The sequence below is a fragment of the Hyaena hyaena genome, unplaced genomic scaffold (assembly GCF_003009895.1).
Source record: "Hyaena hyaena isolate Hyena2069 unplaced genomic scaffold, ASM300989v1 scaffold_508, whole genome shotgun sequence".
Lineage (NCBI taxonomy): Eukaryota > Metazoa > Chordata > Mammalia > Carnivora > Hyaenidae > Hyaena > Hyaena hyaena.
This window is the reverse complement of record NW_024081139.1, coordinates 1297555-1319341: the sequence shown is the minus strand read 5'-3', so window position 1 is coordinate 1319341 and position 21787 is coordinate 1297555. Positions and strand designations below refer to the sequence as shown.

General features: G+C 36.7%; 1 protein-coding gene across 1 annotated transcript in view; it reads right to left on the bottom strand.

Annotated features, from left to right (window-relative positions):
• Nucleotides 1-3454: 3454 nt before the first annotated feature.
• KCND2 (potassium voltage-gated channel subfamily D member 2) overlaps nucleotides 3455-21787 on the bottom strand; it is a 487892-nt gene continuing 469559 nt past the window's right edge. The window contains exons 3-6 of the mRNA XM_039255016.1: nucleotides 12490-12585; nucleotides 11537-11629; nucleotides 7853-8097; nucleotides 3455-6110 (exon numbers count right to left, since the gene is read on the bottom strand). Coding sequence (XP_039110947.1) covers nucleotides 5933-6110; nucleotides 7853-8097; nucleotides 11537-11629; nucleotides 12490-12585 — 612 coding nt within the window. The 3' untranslated portion in view covers nucleotides 3455-5932. The remainder of the gene's footprint in view (nucleotides 6111-7852; nucleotides 8098-11536; nucleotides 11630-12489; nucleotides 12586-21787) is intronic.

Below are 21787 nucleotides of genomic sequence, written 5' to 3'. Positions count from 1 at the left end.
CAAGTGAGAGATAATGAATGGATGTCCTAGCACATCATTCTTTCTGCTACTGGAAAATTCTCTCAATATGTATGCCATGCATGCTATGGAGTTGTTAGGAAAATCTTTGTCAGTTAGGACACTGATATATTTCCCAGCTAGGTTTCGTTTTTATTTTAATTCACCAATAGTCAATCAGGAATAGCTATTAGTAGCATGCTTTTCAAGATAAGAGAAATTTAGAACAAAGACAATGGAAAGAAACATTGACTATCTTTGATAATGACATTTCAACCTATACAGCATGATTATAACCAGGCTTCTTCCTGCCCCCATTTTCTTTAAGTTCTGTTTTACACTAAAAAAAGAAATGGCATATATATTTCTACAAAAGGGAACTTTCTCAGAGAAATACATGATTTATCTCAAAAATTTATATTATCTGAATAGGAATATCCAGAGCCATCAGTTTTCAGTGTTAAAGTTTTCTCAACAGAAATTTGGCTGATATAATTACTTAATGGACTGATACATACAAAGTGATGAGCAGAGTGCCTGGTATATATTTAGAGCACAGTAAAAGTTAGCAGCCATTATTTCTGTTGTTATCTTTTCATGGTGGCTATAATCATAATTGCGCACTGTTCACTGTGAACCTACAGAAGAAAGAAACTGTGTATTGGAAAGGATGCCTTCAGATTTTACTTCTGTGGCTTGTACAGAGGTTCCTTACCGGGTTGGCTGGAAATAAAATTAATGCTTATGAAGTCCAGATTAAACTTGTAATGAGCATGACATTTTTACTTTTTAAAATTTTATATCCAGTGCTTTTGGTTCAGAAATGTAACAGATTCATCTACTCAAGGTCATGGTTCATGCTTTGACTCTTTCAAATCTCTTTCCCTTTTCTCAGTACCGGTTCCGTATTCTCCTCTTTTAGGGTTTTGTTCTCTATTGTACAGAGAGCCCAGGAGATCTCTGAGCAATTTGTCTATGACTGAATAGTAAAAACTGTTAATAGATTAAGATAATACCTTTGGTGTTACGATTTGTAGCTCTAACAAAGCTCTGACTTGATTAAAGTAAAAAAAGGCTGAATTTAGAATCAAAGCCCAAAGATGCGCCTCTCTATCACCTTGTAGCCTGTGTCAATACCCCCATCTTTGTTCTGGGGTTCCTCCAAATCTCTTTCCACGTCTTTGATATTCTCCCTTCAAGACCCTTCTTCAGCCAGCCTCATCCCTTGGAACTGACACAGACCACCTGTGCCCACCTTTTTGGTGAGTGCTGCTAATTATAAACTTACCTTTCTTTCTAGACTCACTGCTCTGTTATCAGAGTATCTCTCTGATACTTCAACGGGATTAAGCAGATGAATGAATTTGAGGAGGGGCATTAGGACTCATGGCGATGTTATGTGATATTCTTCCTGCAAGGCTATTTCAATAGCTTTCTTTGTATTCTCTGGCGATGGTAGGAAGGGCAGAGTGCAAACTTGGGGAAGTCTAGTTTTTTACCATGCCTGCATCATAAATGTGAAGTTCTGTCTCTTTTCCTGATTTATTTTGTCTTGCCTTGCTTTCTAATCTCTCTCCAAGCAGGTAGGTAGGGATTCATGTACCCTTTCCCTGCACCCCCACAGAAAGACAACCATGACCCACAATGGGAGGGTTTTAGAAAATGCTTTGAAGAACACTATCTCAATGTAGTTCCTTTGAAGACATGTTTTCAGCAGATTGAAGTAGAAACATGACTGTTATTATGGCAGAAAGAAAAATTCCTGCAGTATAAGACTATGCACAGCAGTGTAAAGCAGAGAGCATGTAAGTATATTTTCCAGTATATAACTCCTTGCGGAGGATTTGGTTTGGATTTTCAATCTCTATTTCTCTAACACCTTCACAGTGTCTGACCCATGTGATGCACTCAATAATTTGAATTGTATATAGAATGAGCAGTAGTTACCTAGTGGATTTCCATAGAAAAAAACAGAGGGGAAAATGATTAGGGGAAGGGAGAGAATAAATGATTAGTGTTTGAAGAAAAAGGAGGGAAAATGTAAAGTGGACAGTAAAGAACAAAGAATTAGAAGCTATAGATGTAATAATATTTCCACTAAAAACTTTTTGCAACAAATACATTTTATAATTCTCTTAAGCAAATGTGCTGTTCAAAAGTAATAATTCCTTACATATAAAACATCTTACTCTTTGAAAATGTTTTGCTACCCTAAACACAACCAGCTGATGTATATCCAACTTAAGCTGTTATTTAAAAAAAAAATACAGTGTGCCTATCCAATTGTGTTGAAAGTTCAGATGAAATTTACACGGTGCAGAGCAATAACCATTTTTGTACCTGTGAGTTAATAAAACAAACACCTAATAACACTCCAGGGAAGAGGAGATGTCTTTCTTATGAAACTCTGAGGAGTCATGTATTTGATATCAAGAACCCTTTTTATTCTTTTGAGTAATGGTGCCGGCAGACATTGATATAACTCCCTGGAGGCTATTTCCAGGCCAACACTGTAAGGAATCAGGAGGTGTGTTAAACCTTTTTAACGAGGGTTGGCATCTCAATAAATCAAGGACTATAAAAGAAAAGAATCAACAAGAAAAAAAAGGAGACAATCCACTAAGAGTATCACTAGTTATCACTATTCAAAATCACTCTCTGTAATTTATTCTGAATTTTCCCCTCTTCTAATAATCTCTTAAAATTTCCTTGCTTTTTTCCTCCTGAAGAGAAACCATCAGATGTACATCTTTTAAAAAAAGGAATAAAAATCTATGTGTAGGTATATGAATAAATACATATAAATATACATACACACATATAGCTAGACAAATATATCACTTTGTCTGTTTGCCTGAATAGAAAAGACTCTTTGACTAAGAATCTGATTGCGTTCTCACCAATGTCGTTAACTCAGAGCTTCACTTTGCTTAACTTAAGTAGTGGTAGTCAAGAAGCATACAGTGTTCAGGCACCAGCCTTACTTGTCTCTGGACCATGCTGTCCAATAGGCATGTGGCATGTCAGCTAGTGGCTAAGAAATTGGGTCATACACTGCAGAAAGCACTCTACCTAAAAGTATCACATATACAAAAACAACTGATTTTACACATACTACCATTTTTTGGTAATGACCAAGGAAACCTTGTAGTATACTTACATCATTAGCTATGGAGTTATAGTTGCCAACATATTTCCTAAAAGGATCATCTGAAGCAGTGACGCTCTTTTTTATCTTTAAGTGATATTAACTGCTTTTTTAAAAGTCTCTTTCTCAATCCCATTGTTGGAAGAAATCTACTCTCTCCACTGATGAAGACTAGATTTAAGTGTTACTCACAATTGACAGGTTCTTTGAGTTTGTACATGTTATAAGGTTCCCCCAAATAGGATTATGACACAGCCTCCATTTTGGAAAGGAAGGAAGTCTAAGAAAAAAGAGCCACAGCCAACCATGTTGTCCTGTTCAAGCATGCACATGTTTTATTTAAGTATTCTCCAAAGGTCTAGTTTTTTCCAGCATAATGCAGATATTATGCTATCCTTTGAAATAAGATATATGAATTTCAAACAAAATTGTCAAAAACAATGACCTTGGTTACTCCATATGGTACACAGAAATAATTACATTTCACTTACGATACAGATGCACTTAACACAGTCATCAATAGTCATTCACCACCAACACAGTAGATTTTTAAATCACCTAAAACACCAAAAAGTTTTTTTTTTCTTTTCCAAAAATCTAAAGAAATTAATAGTTTGGGAAAAATGATAAGTTGAAAAGGAGGCAGAATTGTCAACTGAAATCATCTAACTGCATTTTTTAAAAATGTAGTATTAAGAACATGAAAATAGAACTTTTCATTGGGATTCAAAGGACCTAAGTATTCCCGATTGTGGTTTCCTTAGTCTACTTTTTAAAAAGTTTTTCAACCACTGCCATCAAAGAAGTTTCACTATATATTTGCTCTAGAAGCATAAAGTGACATGAGGCAGGTGTTAATATAATTGTTAATATTCACGCTCTAGGAAGATTAGTAACTTTTTAAACGATATACTAGGAATAAAGCCAGTTCTTCCCAAAGGATAGTAGAGTTTATCTTACTTTTATTAAGCAAATGTTTATTAAGATCTACTGTGTGCACAGCACTGTTCTAGAAGCTATTCTAGAAATGGGAAGCAAGAATTTCTGGCTTTACTTGAAAATGGTTGGATTAATTCTTTTTTATGATAAATTATGATAAGCATTTTAAAATCTCTATAGTAGAGGGATAATTATTAATTCTTTCCATGTACAGAAGCTAAACTTTATTTCTTACAGTGGTGGTTTGGAATGAACGAAACTTTTCATTTGACATACAACTTTTTTACACTGTCACGTGCAGACTTGTCTGCTGATATAGTTTAAAGGTGAAAAGGTGTAAAGACTTTTCACTTCAATGTACATAGAGATCAACTTTGCATCATCAAACTCCTATCCTCCTGATTTCGTGGAAAGAATTGCTCCTTGCCGTCCACAGGAGCCTTTCTCAGATAAATTTGTGCTGCCTTCTCCAACGGCATAGAAAGCGTGCTTTCATCAAATATTGCTACATAAAGCACTCTAGTTTATCTCTGCATTTCAATTCACATTAGTTGTTCTCAAAATGTATTCAAGATCTAAAGTAAAATAAATAACACATCAAGTGAGATTCTGGGATCACTGATTTTGTCATATTCATCCCAGCCTACTCTTTGCCGGAAACACGTAACGATATATCCAGTGTCTGGGCTTTTCCCTAACAGCAAAGAGGTTAGAGATCATTCGTAGATGTCAACTCCTTTTTCCTAATTTTTGACAAGGGGATTGATGATGGTAATCTACTTACAAGATAATATGTTGGGAATACAAAAGTAGGAAAGTCATTTGAACTACAAAATGTTAGTCCAGTTGATGACGAGAAACCCAAGAAAAGGCGCTGTAGAAATACAAGAACAGATAATGCACTGTCACACGAATACAGCAGACCAAAAAATATTACCGAAAAACATTTGTGGCACAATAGTTTGGGATTACAAAGTTCTCTAAAATCTGGCCGCACCAGAAGTTTCTCTATGAATGTGGCTCTTACTGTATCTATGAAGATCTGGAAAGTACAACAACAAAAAATCCTGATTCCTGATACAACAGGTGTACAATGAATTATTGCAGTTGTAACAGTATCTAGGTGCAAGGTAAAATGATAATTAATACTGAACTATCTGAACACTTTAGATTTACTAATGAGCATCCCCATGAGAAATACCGCAGCTCTAAAAGGAGTTAATTTGCACAGCCCACCATGGAACATGAGCAATCAGCTTGTTGTAAGTGCATAGAAAGTCCCCCTTTCTACAATTATAGTTTATCATGCCTATCCTGAAGACAACATAAGGACACTGAGATCACTGCTCCAAAGAACTCTAGCATGCATTATGATGGTTTCCTTCAGTCAATACAAATGTGTTGTATGAGTTTTTTTTTAATATGTAATAATCTTCATCATAGCCAATGTTCATGGTTTTAACAGGAAAAATTTTTATCAAAATGTTTTCCATATTTTTTTGTTTTGCATTCAACTGGAACATTATGTTCAAAGATTTATTTGATTTATTTTATTAAAAAAGAGTTCAGATCATAAGAAGCATCGATAGGTGGCATTTCATTGTGCTCAATCACAAAGTCAAAGGGTCATGGACTATTCCTCTGCAGAACAGGTCAAATTCTGTCTAGAAATGCCATTTGGTAGTTTTATTTCCATCCTCAAGTTTGGAAGCTTTGTTTTTATTTCACTGCCAACCTTCTTGCCTTGCTGTTTTCATCTGCAAAAGGTTTATTGTTTCTTCTTTTTTCCACATTGGAATTCTTTCCACAGCCAGAGCTCAATTTCTCTTAGACCTGGTTCCAATTGTCTTACAAAGCGGACACTCTGACAATATTTCCTCCTGAATACTCAGGAGATTCTGGCCTGTCATCTCCTTCAGGGGTGGTTACTGGAGGTGTTGGGATGCTTATTATTGCTGTAGTCACATAAGGTTGTTCACAGTTTAGTTTAACACACTCTTCCATTTTGGCATTTAAACTGGATCGGCTGATGAGGAAAAAATAGATTTAAAATATAAGTTGTTTACTTAAGAAAATTCTTCCCTGCAACTGAGGAATGTATTTTATCAGTAACATTTCAAATACCTAATGACAGTCACCATGATTTTTAAAAAATGGAGCCCCAAACGTTAATATATGTTGAAGTGAACATCGGTCAGTTCATTAATATTAACTAAGTGTCTTTAATAGCCAGCTCAATTCGGCTCAGTCAGTGTTCATCAAAGTGTTTTCTACAAAAATGCAAGAAAGAGACTCAGGCCAGTTTTGGAAATCCAGGGTTAAGCAGCATAAAATTACTTTCTTTAAGACAGGACCTCTGAGAGCTTTGAGATGCTCCTATGAAAGGCATGTACCTCAATCACCTGTGGAATGTGTCTCAGTTCTTTTGACCACAGAATCATTTTACTATCTTGTCTCTTTGGGGAGAGATGATGCCCTTTAAGCTCTCAAGTTAGTGACAGCCAATTTTAAGAATCCTAGAATGTTAGACATTACCTATAATTCAAGATTTTCCCAAGTGGTGTTCTTGTGTGAGTTTTATCTCTATGTGGATAGAGGGAAAAGGAGAAAGGCACAAGAAGCGTATACATGGTATACTTAAATCTAATTATTTTCGTGGAAATCTTCCTTAAAATGTTTATGTCCTACAATTGTCTTTCTAAATGCTTCTCTGTTTTCTCCTTATTTTGTAATGCAGAGGTAGAACATTTAGAGACAGAAATCTTTCATTGTTCTAAAATTTAATATTCTGGTCCCAGAGACATCTGATTTATGTAAATCAACACAGCCTCAATTCAGAATCTCAAACAGGTTTTTCACAAAGATTGTTGAATGAGAACAAAGAAGCAGCACTGAATTAATGGATCGTTAATATAAAAACATAGCTATTTAATTTGAGCAAAATTATTTTGGCAGGAATTGATCATTTTAATGAGTTGCATAATTGAAATGGATTACTTTGTATTACACGTACATGTTTGTGGAAAAAACAAAAAGCGGATAAAGAGAAGCAAAGGAAAATACCATTAGAAAAATTTCACTTAAATTGTCCATAAACTAACCACAGGTGAACCATTTTAGCCTATCGCTTATCTTTTTTTGTGTGTGTGGGATTGATTTTTGTGTTTCTTGTGGCTCAAAATATCTTTATGATCAAATGTATATATTGATTCAAGAGATTTGTATAGGCATAGTTTTACTTTTCACTGTTATATTGAAGGTGTTGATTTATTTTTAGGTGCTGCTGAGTACTTTTCAATGATACCAATGTCAATTTAATTTGTCTTCTTTAGTAAGTGTTGCCCACATATCATTTAAGGCTATTTGCATTTACACAAGGGGCTCCTGAGTATAAAGGTGTCTGCTCAAATAAGAAAAAGTTGTGGAGTTAAAGAGGCAGAAGTACATGTGTGCGTGCCTGACCATTTTGCCTTCTTCCTTCTTTTCATACTGTACAGCTGCTGCTTTTGACTCAAATGAATATTATGGCATACTTGCTACGGTATTAGCTTGTCTCATACTAAACCCTAGGAACTAGGATTTAGATGCCACGGTGCTTCTCAAGTGTATTTGTTAAGAATAAATAAAAAAAAATTATTTGTCCACCCCCCCACTCCCACCCCACCCCCAAAATGCCAAATACACCAAGACAGCGACGTGCCTGCGGCTGGAGGTACGCTCTGGGAGCAAGCACAGGTGTGGGCGCCCACACAGATTAACCTCAGGTACCTGTTAGACAGCGGGGTTCTCTCCACGCATCTGATCTGGATCGTACTGAGTTCCTGCACACTGCCTCGGTGGCTTCCTGATACGTTGGCATTAGGGATGCGGAAGGTTTTTTTGTGTCGTCGCGAACAGCAAGTGCTGGTGACTCCTTGTGACGAGAGAGACGGGCTGTGACTTGAAGGACGGTTTCCAGTCGCAACTTCCATGCAGCTTTCTTCAAAGACTTGCTCATCCACAAACTCGTGATTCTGTTCCATAGTTGTGAGAACATGTGAAGAAGGCAACAAACACATTGTGACTTTAAGAAAGGAAATGAATGGCTTTATTTTTAAAACCCAAATATGCCCATACACTTAGACTATCCAATGGGCAACTAGCCACTTTCTTAAATGCTGGAATATCAAAGCCAGCTCACGCTGGCATTTGTGTAAAAATAACATGTCCCTTGTTAGTCTTTGAGATAGACAACTGCAGGCTGATTTGATATGTCTTTATGGACTAACTTTATCTTGAATATAACTTATTAATGTAAACATAATTTCTGGAAGTTCAGAGGCAAAGAAAAAAATGGTTGAAAATGCATATAAAACAGTATTCACAGTGAATGTGTAAATTCAAATTGACCTTTATTTTTTAAACAGTTTGGAATTATGTTAAAAAAAAACTGCTTTAATAGAATGTCCCAAATTAGATTGTCTGTTATACATTAGCAAATATTTTCACATGAGATTGAAACATTTTCTAATTAGAAAATGAGATACTTAAAACTTTCTTTCTCTCTCTTTCTTTCTTTCTTTCCTTCTTTCTTTCCTTCCTTTACCTTCCTTTCTTCCTTCCCTTCCCTTCCCTTCCTCCCTCCCTCCTTTCTTTCCTTTCTTTTCCTTCCTTCCTTCCTTTTCCCTCCCTCCTTTCTTTCTTTCTTTCTTTCTTTCTTTCTTTCTTTCTTTCTTTCTTTCTTTCTTTCTTTCTCTCTCTCTCTCTCTCTCTCTCTCTCTCTCTCTCTCTCTTCTATTTCTTCTCTTTCTTTTCTCTTTCTGAGAGAGAGTGCCAGCAGAGGAGAGGGGCAGAGTGAGAAGAAGGGAGAGAATCTTAAGCAGGCTCAACACTCACTGCAGAGCCCGACATGGGGTTCAACTCAGGCCTCAGTCTCATGACTCTGAGACCATGACTTGAACCAAAATCATGAGTCAGACTCTTAACCAACTGAGCCACCCAGGTGCCCCTATACTTTCTATCTCTTCAGCTGTTCCTTTAAAGTTCCCAATTATAGACAAATGACCTATTAGTTAAAATAAGTAAAATACTGCAAAATGTGCCATTTTATATTTGATCCAGAAAGGGTGAGCACCGGACTCTGAGGTCTCCTTTCTTACCTTTGTGATAGGTCACTGGCTGTACTCAGCACTGCCTGTATTTATAGTTCTTCTGATGCCAAACAGTGATGGGCATCGTTTTGCATACCACATTTTAAACAAAACACAGTGTAAATTTTGCGTCTACAATATTTAATAAAGAACTGCTTCCTAAAATGCCTATGTAAGAATTTTACCTCATAAATGTAAGGGAAAACATTTGGGTACGAACTGCTGGAGAATGACTTCAACTACTATTTTTTTTCTTTGTGTGGGTGGGAATAATCTTATAATGGAAGGCTTTGCACATGCCAAGTTCCACATAACTATCTCTCATCCTAAAATATTAGCGAAACGATTGAAGCAATTCACTGGCCAATAGCAAATAGGTTGTTTTAGTTCCGCATTTTGTTATTTCTTTGCTGAGAGAAGCATTCTGAAGTAAATGAAATCTATGATTCTAGTTTAAAGTCCAGAGAATAATATGACCAGATAAGATAGAATTTCCCATTAAGAAGTGAATTTCAATGTCAAATGTTATAGAAAAAATATAGTTCAAGACGCATTCACTATCTGTTTTCTTCTTTTACAATGCACAGTTCTCACACAAAATACAAACATATGATGCACGAGACTCTAATTTATCACATCAGTGATTGGAAGTGAAGAAGTCATTCTGTTGCTTGTTATTTTTGTAGGTAGCTCAATTTAAACTGTGTTAATTGGTATTAAATAATTTTTATTTGAAAGGTAAAATAGTAAAAATAAAAGGTAAGATAGTAAAAAATGAAAATAAAAGAGAAGAGCATGGGGATAAATAGATTTGATTATTAATGTTACCATTTACCTTTCAAAGAGCATCCTAAACGTTATAGACCATATCCTGTAAGTTATGAATCTTTAGTTAAAAATGCAAATAGAAGGGGTGCCCTGGTGGCTCGGTCGGTTGAGTGGCTGACTTCCTCTGAGATTGTGATCTCATGCTTCTTTGGATTCTCTGTCTTCCTCTTTCTCTGCCTCTTCCCTGCTCACTCGCTCTCTCTCTCTCAAAAGTAAACATTAAAAAATGCAAATATAATCATGTAACCACCCTGTTTAAAACCTTCAAATAATATTTCATTTATTATGAGATAAAGATCAAAATTCTTCACATGCCTCCAAAGCCTCCATTATCTAGATTTTCTCTGTCTCTGCTTGAGTCGCTGTATGCCCTGTCTTCTGAGCCCCCTCAAGTTCTTGCAGTTCCTCTTAGGCCAACTTCCAGGCTTCCCCGGGTGCCTACACCACCTCTCAGCTCCTTCATTTCTTTGCCTAACCAACTCTTAGGCATCCTGTGGGTCTCAATGCAAGTTCCTCCAGGAAGCCCCTAGTGACTCCACCCTCTCTGTGGCGCTGCACTGTGACCTCATTTTCCTCTGCAGCTCACGACCCTTCTCCAGTAACATCTGTGTTTTATCCCATATGCAGAAGCTTGGTGGGGGAAGAGGCCACACTTGACTTTTGGCTCACTGTCTGCCACGTAGTAGGCAAGCCACACAAATTTGTCGAATGACTGCGTAAGGAAGTGAATAAATGAATGGGGAATATGTTGGAAATGAGAATACAAGTATGTACCCCTGGGGACTGAGTGAGTAGACTTGATTCAAATATGGTGAAAGTTTTGTTTTGCTTTGTGGTCAAAGACTGTGACCCTTTTTGACAAGCCAGTTAGGGAAGAGTCCGTCTGCTAAAGTGGAGGTCTGACTGAAAGCTTCTATGTGGAGAAGTGCAGACTCAATCCTCAGTTCCAAGGGGCTTGCCAGCGATTAATGTGTCATTTTTCTTATGGGAACACATAGTTTTTATTATCCATCTTGTTTATTACAACCTTTAATGGAAAGAATGCTTATATTCAGTTACTAATCTTTTTTTTGTTGTTATTGCTATTGTTTTTTCCCTTTACCTAGATGTCAGGAACACAGGAACTACATTGTTTTTTGTTTAATTAACATTTTAATTATCTGAGGAAAAGTCATAATTTACAGGACCTGCAGTCAGGTGTTGGGAAACGACTTTCCATTGGCATTAAACTGATATTTCAGACTAGAGTTAAGATAATCACTGAAGGTAAAAACATTTTAAATAATTCTCTAAAATAGTTTTCAAGTGGAAATGTCACTATAGCCTTTCAAAGCAATTTCAAATATTGTGGGTTTTTTGTTTTTTTTTTTCATTTTTAGTCTATTTTCCAGTAATGTAGACAGTGAAATCATACTCGGAAGCACTCAGTATTCACCAAAGCAAATGGTATTATTACTGTCTCAGTACAGGGTGGACAGTCAGGCCTCTTCCTTACCGTGGTTTTTTCCAGGCAGTGAAGCAGGTGGTGGTGCTGGGTTTCAAAGCTGGAACCGGATTTACTCACGAAGGCCTGCTCATCCTCTGAGGACTGTGAACACACAGAAGACAGAAGTGCTTTCTGTTTCATTTGCAAACAATGAGAACCTCAGCTACACATTTCCACAGAGAGATCTAGCCTATTTCCTGAGATTAAATGGCAACAGTTTAATTTTTTTTTAAACGAAAAAGGGACAAACGTGCAGTTGCTTTTAATTTTGGTGATCAGCATTTATATTTCTGTGAAATTAGCGGGCTTTTAGACTTGCCTCCCTGAATTGAAAATTTAAATCGGTTTTGCCAATTCAACTACTGCTACCTTTGAAAGCCTGGGAGCTATTCTTTTTGGATAATAAATTTTAATCTAGTCCTTAGATAATTCTGAAATCATGATCATGCTCACCTACATAAAAGCTATTTTGATAGCAAGATGAGTGGAATCCTAAATATTAAAGGAAAATTTGAGGTAAAAGTAAAGTTTCTCTTGTATTTCCTGCCATGTGAGCTTTAGAACACTGAATGGTGTTTCCTCTCAATTAAGAAGCCAAACAAGACATCTTAACCCCACACAAACGAATTTTAAGGAGCATAAGTAATTTTGAAATAAAAATAGGTATTTGAATCGGTGAGAATTTTTGAACTTTCCCATGTTTCAATAAGATAGTGAGGAAATATTGCCCAATCATGAACGGGAGTCATGACTCACCGGCAATATTTCATAGCCCAGGTTCTAATCTGCTACATACAGCCAATGAGACTGTACAGAGGGCGAGGGTATTTAAAAATGACACTTTTGTTGTTTCAGTAGCCATTTTCATTACTGCCCACAATAAAATTATACGGTTAAATAGAACTAAATCAATATTACACTAATAAATCAAACATTAAAAAAAGTGAAATGCTTGACCGTACCTGCAGTTGATTACTGAGTAAGCCATTCCGTTTGCTCTGCATGTAAGCATTAGCACTTCCGCTTTTGGCTGCTCGGATCCTGGCGAGTCTGGCTTTCTATAAGCGCGAAGAGAAATAAATGTTCTGTACATAGTCATGAATTAGTTTCTTAAAACAGTGAAGGCACCCTTGTGTAATGCTCAAGTCAGCATACACATTTTTATAAGTATGCTAGCTTTTCACATATGATTATTGAAAATTAAATGTTCACCATTTGAGTACTTTTTTTCATGAACTTTTTCAATAAGAAGTTGAAGTTGGTGCATTTGGAGTTGGTGCATTTAAGCCTTGTAATGAAGTCTTTATAGTAAGATCAAGTTATTTCATTATAGTTTCTGTCAATTGTGTTAAGAGAAAAACGGCAGTAGTCCTTTATTTATATTTTCACTTATCCCAATCTGAATAACTTAACTTAATCAAATGAAGACAATACACTACCTTCCAAATCATTTTCATTTAAACTAATGTCTTTATAAATATTAGTAAATATATTCCAGGAACTAATTGCCTGCTTGCCTCCCTTTCTTTCTTTCTTCTACTTCCCTCCTTCTTTCCTTACTTTTTAAAGTTTTTCTTAAAAAAAGATTTTTTAAAAAATGTATTTTAAAAATACATATGTGGTTTGTATTAAATAATAAAGTAGTGTATGTGCATTCTCAAATACCAAAAAATATTTTTGCAATTATTTTGTTAAATTGAACAATGTAGACCCCATGCCGAATAATAAGGAGTCTCCAAAAAAAATCCTTAATTTATCCATTTTTTTTCTATTGACACTGGCCCATACCACAGCATGCTTATCTGATTTTTATTTCTCTCTGAAATTTGTTGAGATGAGAACATAGTGAGCCACTCTAAGGAGATTTGTAAACTTATTTTTTAACTTTAAAACATTTATGTATAGAGAACGTTCTCCAGTTTAGAGGGCTAAGGGTGGTTACTTCAATTGTTCACAGCTACAGTGAGATCACCAAAGTAATATTACTGAGCAAACTCACTGTTTAGCCAGATATCTGGTATTCCATTCTACTTTAGAACTGCTGTTTGTGTATGGAATGAGTCATGGAATGAGTCTGGTTTTCACTTCCTGGAGGGCATTTTTTGGTGAACATTCTGTTTGTAAGATGTGTATCTAGCAAGTGTATATAAGAAAGCCTGGGATGGCGTCTTTAAGTTCTTATAAAATTACCCCATAAAGCCTTCTTCTTTTTTCCTTTCCAAACAACCCAGATAAATACAATCCGTAGTCTTTAGCCCTGGGATGTTTTTTTTTAAATAAAAATTTAAAAATTATCTACCGCTTTCAAAATGATAAATGAATACATACATATGATGAAAATTTTAACACAAAAGTGCATCAAAAGCAAGTAAGTCTCTTTGGACCTGGAGCTACCGTACTCCTACACTTCAGAGGCAACCACTGGTAATATTTCTAGAGAGTCTTGCCAGGGATTTTCTAGGCATATAAAAGCAAGTGTGTGTGTGTATATATATATATTCATATATTTATACACACATATTTTTATTCATTTGGGACAATCTGCTTCACACTCCTTTGCACTCAGCAGTTTCCATTTAATAGATTGGAACTCCTTCCATATCTACATATATAGATCCACCTCATTCATTATAAATATATAATATACCAGTGAATAAAGCATCATTTATTTAACCAGCCAACGACCATTAATTTTTTAAAGCATCTTTTGCCACTTGAACATCATGATGTACTTTTCTGCAAGACAGTTTCTAGAAGCAGAAGTATTCCTAGATCAAAGGGTGTCTGTGCGTGTTTTATCACACTTCCGTCCAAAGTTGTACCAAGATGCCCTTTCACTCACAGCATTTGAGAGTAGCACTGAGACATCCGAAGTTCTCAAAATAGCATTAAGATATCATCTGGCTTCAACTCCACCCCTTCTCTCTTCATCCGTGAATTTATTCTTCCTGTTTGCTGACTCCAAGTTAAAATAATACTTTGTACAAAGATCATATGGATAAGTGATGGGAAAAATAGACAAAACTCACTCTTTGTTAGCAGTATACCGTTGAGATCACTCAAAGCCCTGAGACAATACTAGAGAATGAAGTTGGAAGGTAGGAAATTTTTAACTTCAAAAGCTGTGCTGCCCAGACAGGATTTCAGGCCAGACTTGATAAAACAATGGGAAATGACAAGCACATTTGGAAGTGACTTTGAATTGACGTAGTAATTCGGAAATAAGTAATTTAAATATACATTTGGTTTCCAGAAATGGATTATTGTGGAAATTTAAGTCTTAAAATCTCATTGGTCTCCTGAAACAGTTGATGCCTGTTTTTGGTCTCTCTCTCCCCCTACCTTTCCTCTCTCCCTCGTCTCTCCCCCCTTCCTCCTTCCCTCCCTCCCTTCTTTCTTCCTTCCTTGGGCATTTGCTGTATGCAATTACACTGCCTATATCATGGTCCCTAGTCTCATGTATGTTATTCTCCAAGCATTCCGCAGCAGTATTAGAACATTTTTTTTTTTCACAAATGAGATATTTATTTACATTAACCCAAAACACTGTCCAGCAATGGAAAACGACACTTATTGTCCACACTGGAAAGCTACATATGGTGGCAACCACTACTACAGCAGTAGTTCTAAGCTTGGGGGGAAAATAAGCAGTTGTTGTAGACACAGAAAGGCCATTTTGCTAAGCCACGTACTTTGTTAGAAAAAAAAACTCTAATCTCAAATTTCAATCACGACTTTTCTTCCATTTTACAACAATACTATATAAGTTAATTGGTTTAATTGGTCTTGTGGAGCATCACACCAAATGCCTGTTGAACAATGCCAGTTTTTATGACCTGTGATTACATCTTTGCTTTCAGTAGGTAATTGAGGAAATTTCTTTTATGAAGATATTTTAGAAAATCACTTTACTTCTGACCCACTCAGTATGACGGTCTTGGCAACTGTGGCTTTGTAGATGAGAGATTAAAAGAAAACCACCAGCTACTAGGAGGAAATGTATTCCTTGCAGCCCCCACCCCTATTTTGTAGGAAATACAACTTCTTGGCATGGCCAAGTACCAGCAAATATTATGGAGTGAAAGTAAGGTCTCACTAAATAGCCTATTTGGAAAATAGGAGGCTTTCAGATTTTTAATTAAACAAAAAGGCTTGTATTGTCTGTGCAAAAAAATAAAAAGCATAGCTTTGAAGTTATTTTCAAATTCTTTAGAAACACCGATGGTGTTGGTAGAAATAAATTGTCTCATAAGCACATTTTCCCCCATGCGTCTCAATTCTTTATAAATTCAGTTTTCTTCTAAATTCTCTAAATTCAGCAGGATTTCTCAAAGTTGGGGTCCAAAGAACCAGTAAGTATTATAGGTAAAATCCAAACCAACGAAATGAAACAAACAAACAAACAACAGGTACTGTGCTCAAGAGAAGTTTGGGAAATGCTGAGAGGTCAAACAGATTTCTTTGCTGGTGGATTCCTTACAACATACCATATTATGGATGTTCACTATGAAGACAAAAGGATATAATTTTTCTCAGACTAGTTTGACATGGAACCTTTTTATTGTACAGTATTCAGAGGCTAGTATGCAGTGGTTTTCAGCAAGTGGATTGTTTTATGATTGAACCAAATGACATTATATAAACTTTACAATGTATTCTCTGGAACAGACACAGGGGACCCAGTCAGACACGGTATAAGCCAAAAGCCACAGAGATAGCAATTTTCTTAAACGTGATCTATCTTCTAAATGAAGTAGGAGGTAGATTGTGAGGATTTATTGGACAACGTTGTTGCCAAATCACAAAATGTTTTCATTACTTTTGAAAAATAAACGTATTTTAGGTAGCTTTACAAGTGAGGTTGAGAAGGTCTTTCTCCTTTGTAATGTGAGACAATTCCTTACTCTTCAAACACCAGCCCACATACTTCATGTACCATTTATTCTGGAAATTTGACTTAGACTTGTTTCTTTCATTTAAGGTTTATTCAAATGCCTCATGTGGAGGTAGCAAGTAAGCTCTATCAGCATTTACAAATTTAAGGAATTTATTGGAATCTTTCCATTTGTTAAGATAAATAGCTCCCCTAGAAATCAGACAAGTTAATGCCAAATATTAATAAAAAGAAAAAGGGGGAAGAAATCAGTGGAAGATAGTGCAAATTTGTCAGCTCTAGAGCTTGGTTAATCCTGGTGATGGCAGGTCTGGGCAGAAACAGTGCCAGCATTTGGGTCAGTGGAAGGGACCCTGAAAGAAAGGGTCGGTGAAAGAGAGGGCCACGAGAATTCTCCAGGTGGGAAGAGGTAAGAACTGAGAGAAGATTGTAGGTCACCAGAGACAAAAATCATGCTTCCCATATTGTTTTCAACTGGTCCTAGGAATGTCCACCCAACCTTTGGAATGGAGGACACTGTCAAGGTGAACAAGACTCCACTCTTCATTCTTTCACTCATTTCACAAATTATTAAGTGCCTATTTTATGCTGAGCACTGCACTTAAAACAATGGAGGAGAGGGAGCATATGTATAATACATGATAATAGAGGATGCATGATATTGTAGGAGGAGGGAAGCTGGAGCAAGTAATGGCGTCCACGTCATTGAGGGAAATCTTCATAAAATGGGTAATACTTGAGCTGAGTACGGCACCCTCAGTAGGAGTTTGCCAGGTGGTTATATTTGGTGGTATGAGGATGGAACAGAGACTTAAGAGCGGAAGTAGGTAATTCAGTAAGGCTGAAACACAGAGTGGATATCATGATGTATACAACCTTCAGATTCTTTCATGTGTTGATAATGGGGGTTCTTAAGCTATAGACAAACATCTAGTTATCCACAGAGATGGCCTTAGTGATACTTTTTTTTTGTTTTTGTTTTATTTATTTTTGAGAGAGTGATAGAGACAGCATGAGCGGGGGAGGGTCAGAGAGAGAGGGAGACACAGAATCTGAAAAAGGCTCCAGGCTCTGAGCTAGCTGTTAGCACAGAGCCTGACGTGGGGCTCGAACCCACAAACTGTGAGATCATGACCTGAGCCGAAGTCGGATGCTTAACCAACGGAGCCACCCAGGCACCCTGTGATACTTTTTAATATTGGGTAATCTAAGAGAGATCATACTCAGGTTCTAGAAAGCTGTTATTTTAATTATTCTAAAATTCTATAAAAATTATTTGATTTGGACATTAATTAATGTACTAGGCAATGGTTCTCAAAGTACAGTTTCCAGACCAGCAGTATCACCATCGCTTGGGAACTTGATAGAAGTGCAAATTTTCTTCCTGTAATCCCACAGTACTGAATCAAATGCTACAGGGGTAGGTCTAGCAGTCTATATTTTAAAAAGCTCTTCAGATAATTCCAATGAATCTAATGTTTGACAACCACCAGAGTAAAGTATGATAAAAGACTGAGTATTGGTAACTTCTTTCTGTATCAATGTCAACATTTTTATGTGGCAAGCAAAAATTTACTTACATTGTCCCTTGGCTGTACATTGGCTCACTGATCCAAAACTTCTCACTGTATTTAGAATTATCTATAGAAAATCCCTAAAATACATAACTCTATTAATGGCAGAATTTCGTTGTCTTAGACTGCAATCGGTAGGTGTGTATGCATATGAAAGTCATCTGTAAAATGGAAATAATAACATTTCTTGTGTGAGCTGATTGTGAAAAAGAAAATAACAGATATAAAGCCACCTGGGATATACTAGAAACTGTAGAGAGGGTTGTTGTTTTTGCTATTAGCACTATTAAATTATAATTATAATTATGATTACTATTATACATGAAAATTACTTACAATTAGCCTTGTAATCACACCTTGATTGACTGGTGTGATTTGTATCTTAAAGCAAGGTAGGCCCTCAACTTCAAAATATCAACCCTACTATCTGTCATCGTATCAATTTAGCTTTATTTTGGCAACTGTTTTCTTTAAAAAAATTTTTTATGTATATTTATTTTGAGAGAGAGAGATCAAAAGAGCTCATGCAAGTGAGAGCAGGGGAGGGGCAGAGAGAGAGGAAGAGAGAAAATCTTAAGCAGTTTCCACGTCGTCAGTGCAGAGGGCTCGGACTCACATCTCATGAACCATGAGATCATGATCTGAGTGGAAATCAAGAGTCTGCCGCTTAGCTGACTGAGCCACCCAGGTGTCCCAGCAAATATATTCTAATCAATAAATACTATTGAATAACTCAAATACTATTGAATAAATACATCTACTAAAATACAGTTTCTTTTTAAAAAAAGTTTTTTACATTTATTTATTTTTGAGAGACAGTAAGACAGAGCATGTGTGGGGGAGGGGCAGAGAGAAAAGGAGACACAGAATCCAAAAGAGACTCCAGGCTCGGAGCAAGCATTCAGCACAGAGCCTGACACGGGGCTCGAACCCATGAACCGTGAGATCATGACCTGAGCCGAAGTGGAGGCTCAACCGACTGAGCCATTCAGATGCCCCTAAGATACAATTTCTAATGGTAGGGGTGAAAGGAGACTTGTTCCAGTTTAAGTCTATATTCACCCACAGGTCAGTGTTTAGTTAAGAAATGATCAAGGATGGGGTGCTTGGGTGGCTCAGTCGGTTAAGTGGCTGACTCTTGATTTTGGCTCAGATCACGATCTCATTGTTCATAAGTTAGAGCCCTGAGCTGGGCTCCTTGCTGACAGGGCAGAACCTGCTTGGGATTCTCTCTCTCCCCGTGTTTCTTTGCTCCCCTCCTCTCAAAATAAATAAACTTAAAAAATAAAAAATGATCAGTGGTGGCTAGAAATGTGCATTCCTTTTAAGAGTGCGGGCAGGTAGTGAAAGCAGGAAGAGTACTTGCTGGGAGAAGAGCCTAGAAGAAGGAAAGCATCCCTGAGTGCTGAGGGGAATGTTCTCAAATGTATAAATTGTTTTAATGTTTATTTATTTTTGAGAGAGAGAGAGACAAAATGAGAGCAAGGGAGGGGCTGAGAGAGACACACACACAGAGAATCTGAAGGAGGCTTCAGGCTCTGAGCTCTTTGCACAGAGTCTGATGCGGGGTTTGAACTCATGAATCATGAGATCATGACCTGAGCTGAAGTTCAATGCCTAACTGACTGAGACACCCAGGCACCCCTTAAATACATATTGTATATATTTCACACTTTTGCTTGAGTTTGGAACTGAAAATAGGACCAAACACTGAAAACCATGGTCTAAAAAAGTGTTGTGTAATATTCCTTATTATTCAGCTTGACTGATGTTTTTACTAAACTGACTGTTTGCTGGACTGAATTAGCTAATTTTTGATAACTTTGTATTTGTCAAATCACCTAGTTCCAGATAAACCTAAAATGCCTTAACCTGAGGAATAAATTCTAAATTCATTTATGCAAAAAGGCTTCTAAATTATTCTAAGATTCTCTTTACTGATTTGATTGTTGCAGATGACAAAGTTTGAAGAAAATACAGATATTTTGGTGTTCAATTTATTAGAAAGTCAGATTTGTACTTCCTACATTTTCCTTATAGGTAGTTTTTCTTTCCCCTCCCCCACTGGGAACATGAGTTATAGGTAGCTCTTATGCTCTTTTTTTTTTTTTTTTTTAATGTTTTTATTTCTAGGAGAGAGAGAGACAGCATGAGCAGGGGAGGGTCAGAGAGAGAGAGAGTCACAGACTGAAACAGGCTCCAGGCTCTGAGCTGGCAATCAGCACAGAGCCTGACGCGGGGCTCGAACCCACGAACCGCGAGATCATGACCTAAGCGAAAGTCGGACGCTTAACCGACTAAGCCACCCAGGCGCCCCGCTCTTATGCTCTTATATCAAAGAAGGATTTCTAGAATGGAGATGGATGGGTCCTGGGGATCTAAGATTTTTGTTATTTTAAACAATGCACATGTGTGCCCAGTTAGAAGGATTGTGATGCGTGGGCAGAGCCACAGTTGTGAGTTGGCCCCTGGGGGAGGGGCCAACTGTGGCCAAAATTTCTCCATCTCTGCTTGCCAAAGATATGCCCTATGTGAGACTATAAAACTGCTCCGAGGGTACATTTTGCTAGCCTCTGTTTATTGAATTATCAGTTCCAATATTCATATTAATTGGACTACTCTATTTTCCACAATAATTAAGGGCTAGGTACATGTCCAAAAATGGGGGAATCTGCAAAACAAAAAAGGACAAAGCTGACAAAATGACTCTTTGCAAAAGGCAGAGGATCTGTGATGGTAGATGCTCTGTGACCATACTGATTACTGGTTTCCCTGAACTTTCCTGAGAGTTAGTTTGTGAGATTTTATACTCAACTAAAAGACCAACATCATTCAAAAGCATAATTAAAATCCTGTTCTGGAATTAGCTACAAAGTTAGTTATAAAGCACACCAAAATTACCGGCATTGTGGATCCACTTTAGTCATGGCTATGAATAGTTTTTGGATATTAAAAAACAATCTATCCATAAAGCACAATGATGGAGTATCCATGAGGAATACTGGAAATCTAGCACCAAGGTCCTGAAGAAACTATACAAGAGATTTCCAAAATTATTTCTAAGCAGCTAGAGCCCTGACTCTAAAGGTGACTATTTTGACAAAAATTGTGGAATGGCTAAACTAACATTTAGTGCTAACATTTAGTCAGGTTTTCTGAGAGGCAGTCTACCATAGTGTTTAAGTGTATAAACCTGGGTGCCAGGTTGGCTTAGATTGAACGATGTTCTTATAATTTATTGAATATGTGACCTTAGAATTTCTCAATTTCTGGGTACCTTAGATCCTTATCTAGAAAATAGGAATAATAATGATGACTCACTCCTAGACTCATGAAGATAATATGAATTAGTTTTAAAAAAACACCAAACCAGTACTTGGCACATAGTAAAACCAGCAATAAATGTTAAATATTGTTAGTATTATGATATACTTATATAGACTTATATAAATTTGTGAGGTATGTATGTTTTCCCCATCTGACAGTTGAATATACATCCTGCTAACTCTTAGAGGGATTAATAACTGGCACAAAGTTCAGAGAAACAGTAAACTGCTGGGCCAGGAATAAAACTCAGCTATTAATGATCATATTTCTCCTACTTCCTGGGTCAACTATTTAAAATATCTGAGACATATCTTAGTTCCTTTTAATAGTCCTTGCTTACTGGAACCAGCTTGACCCCTGATGGACAGGGATGGAATGAATCAGATTTAGAAATCTGATTCTGATTAAATTTGCCAAGAATCTATCTTTGATTTTACTACTATCATTAGTGCTGTTTACTAGATA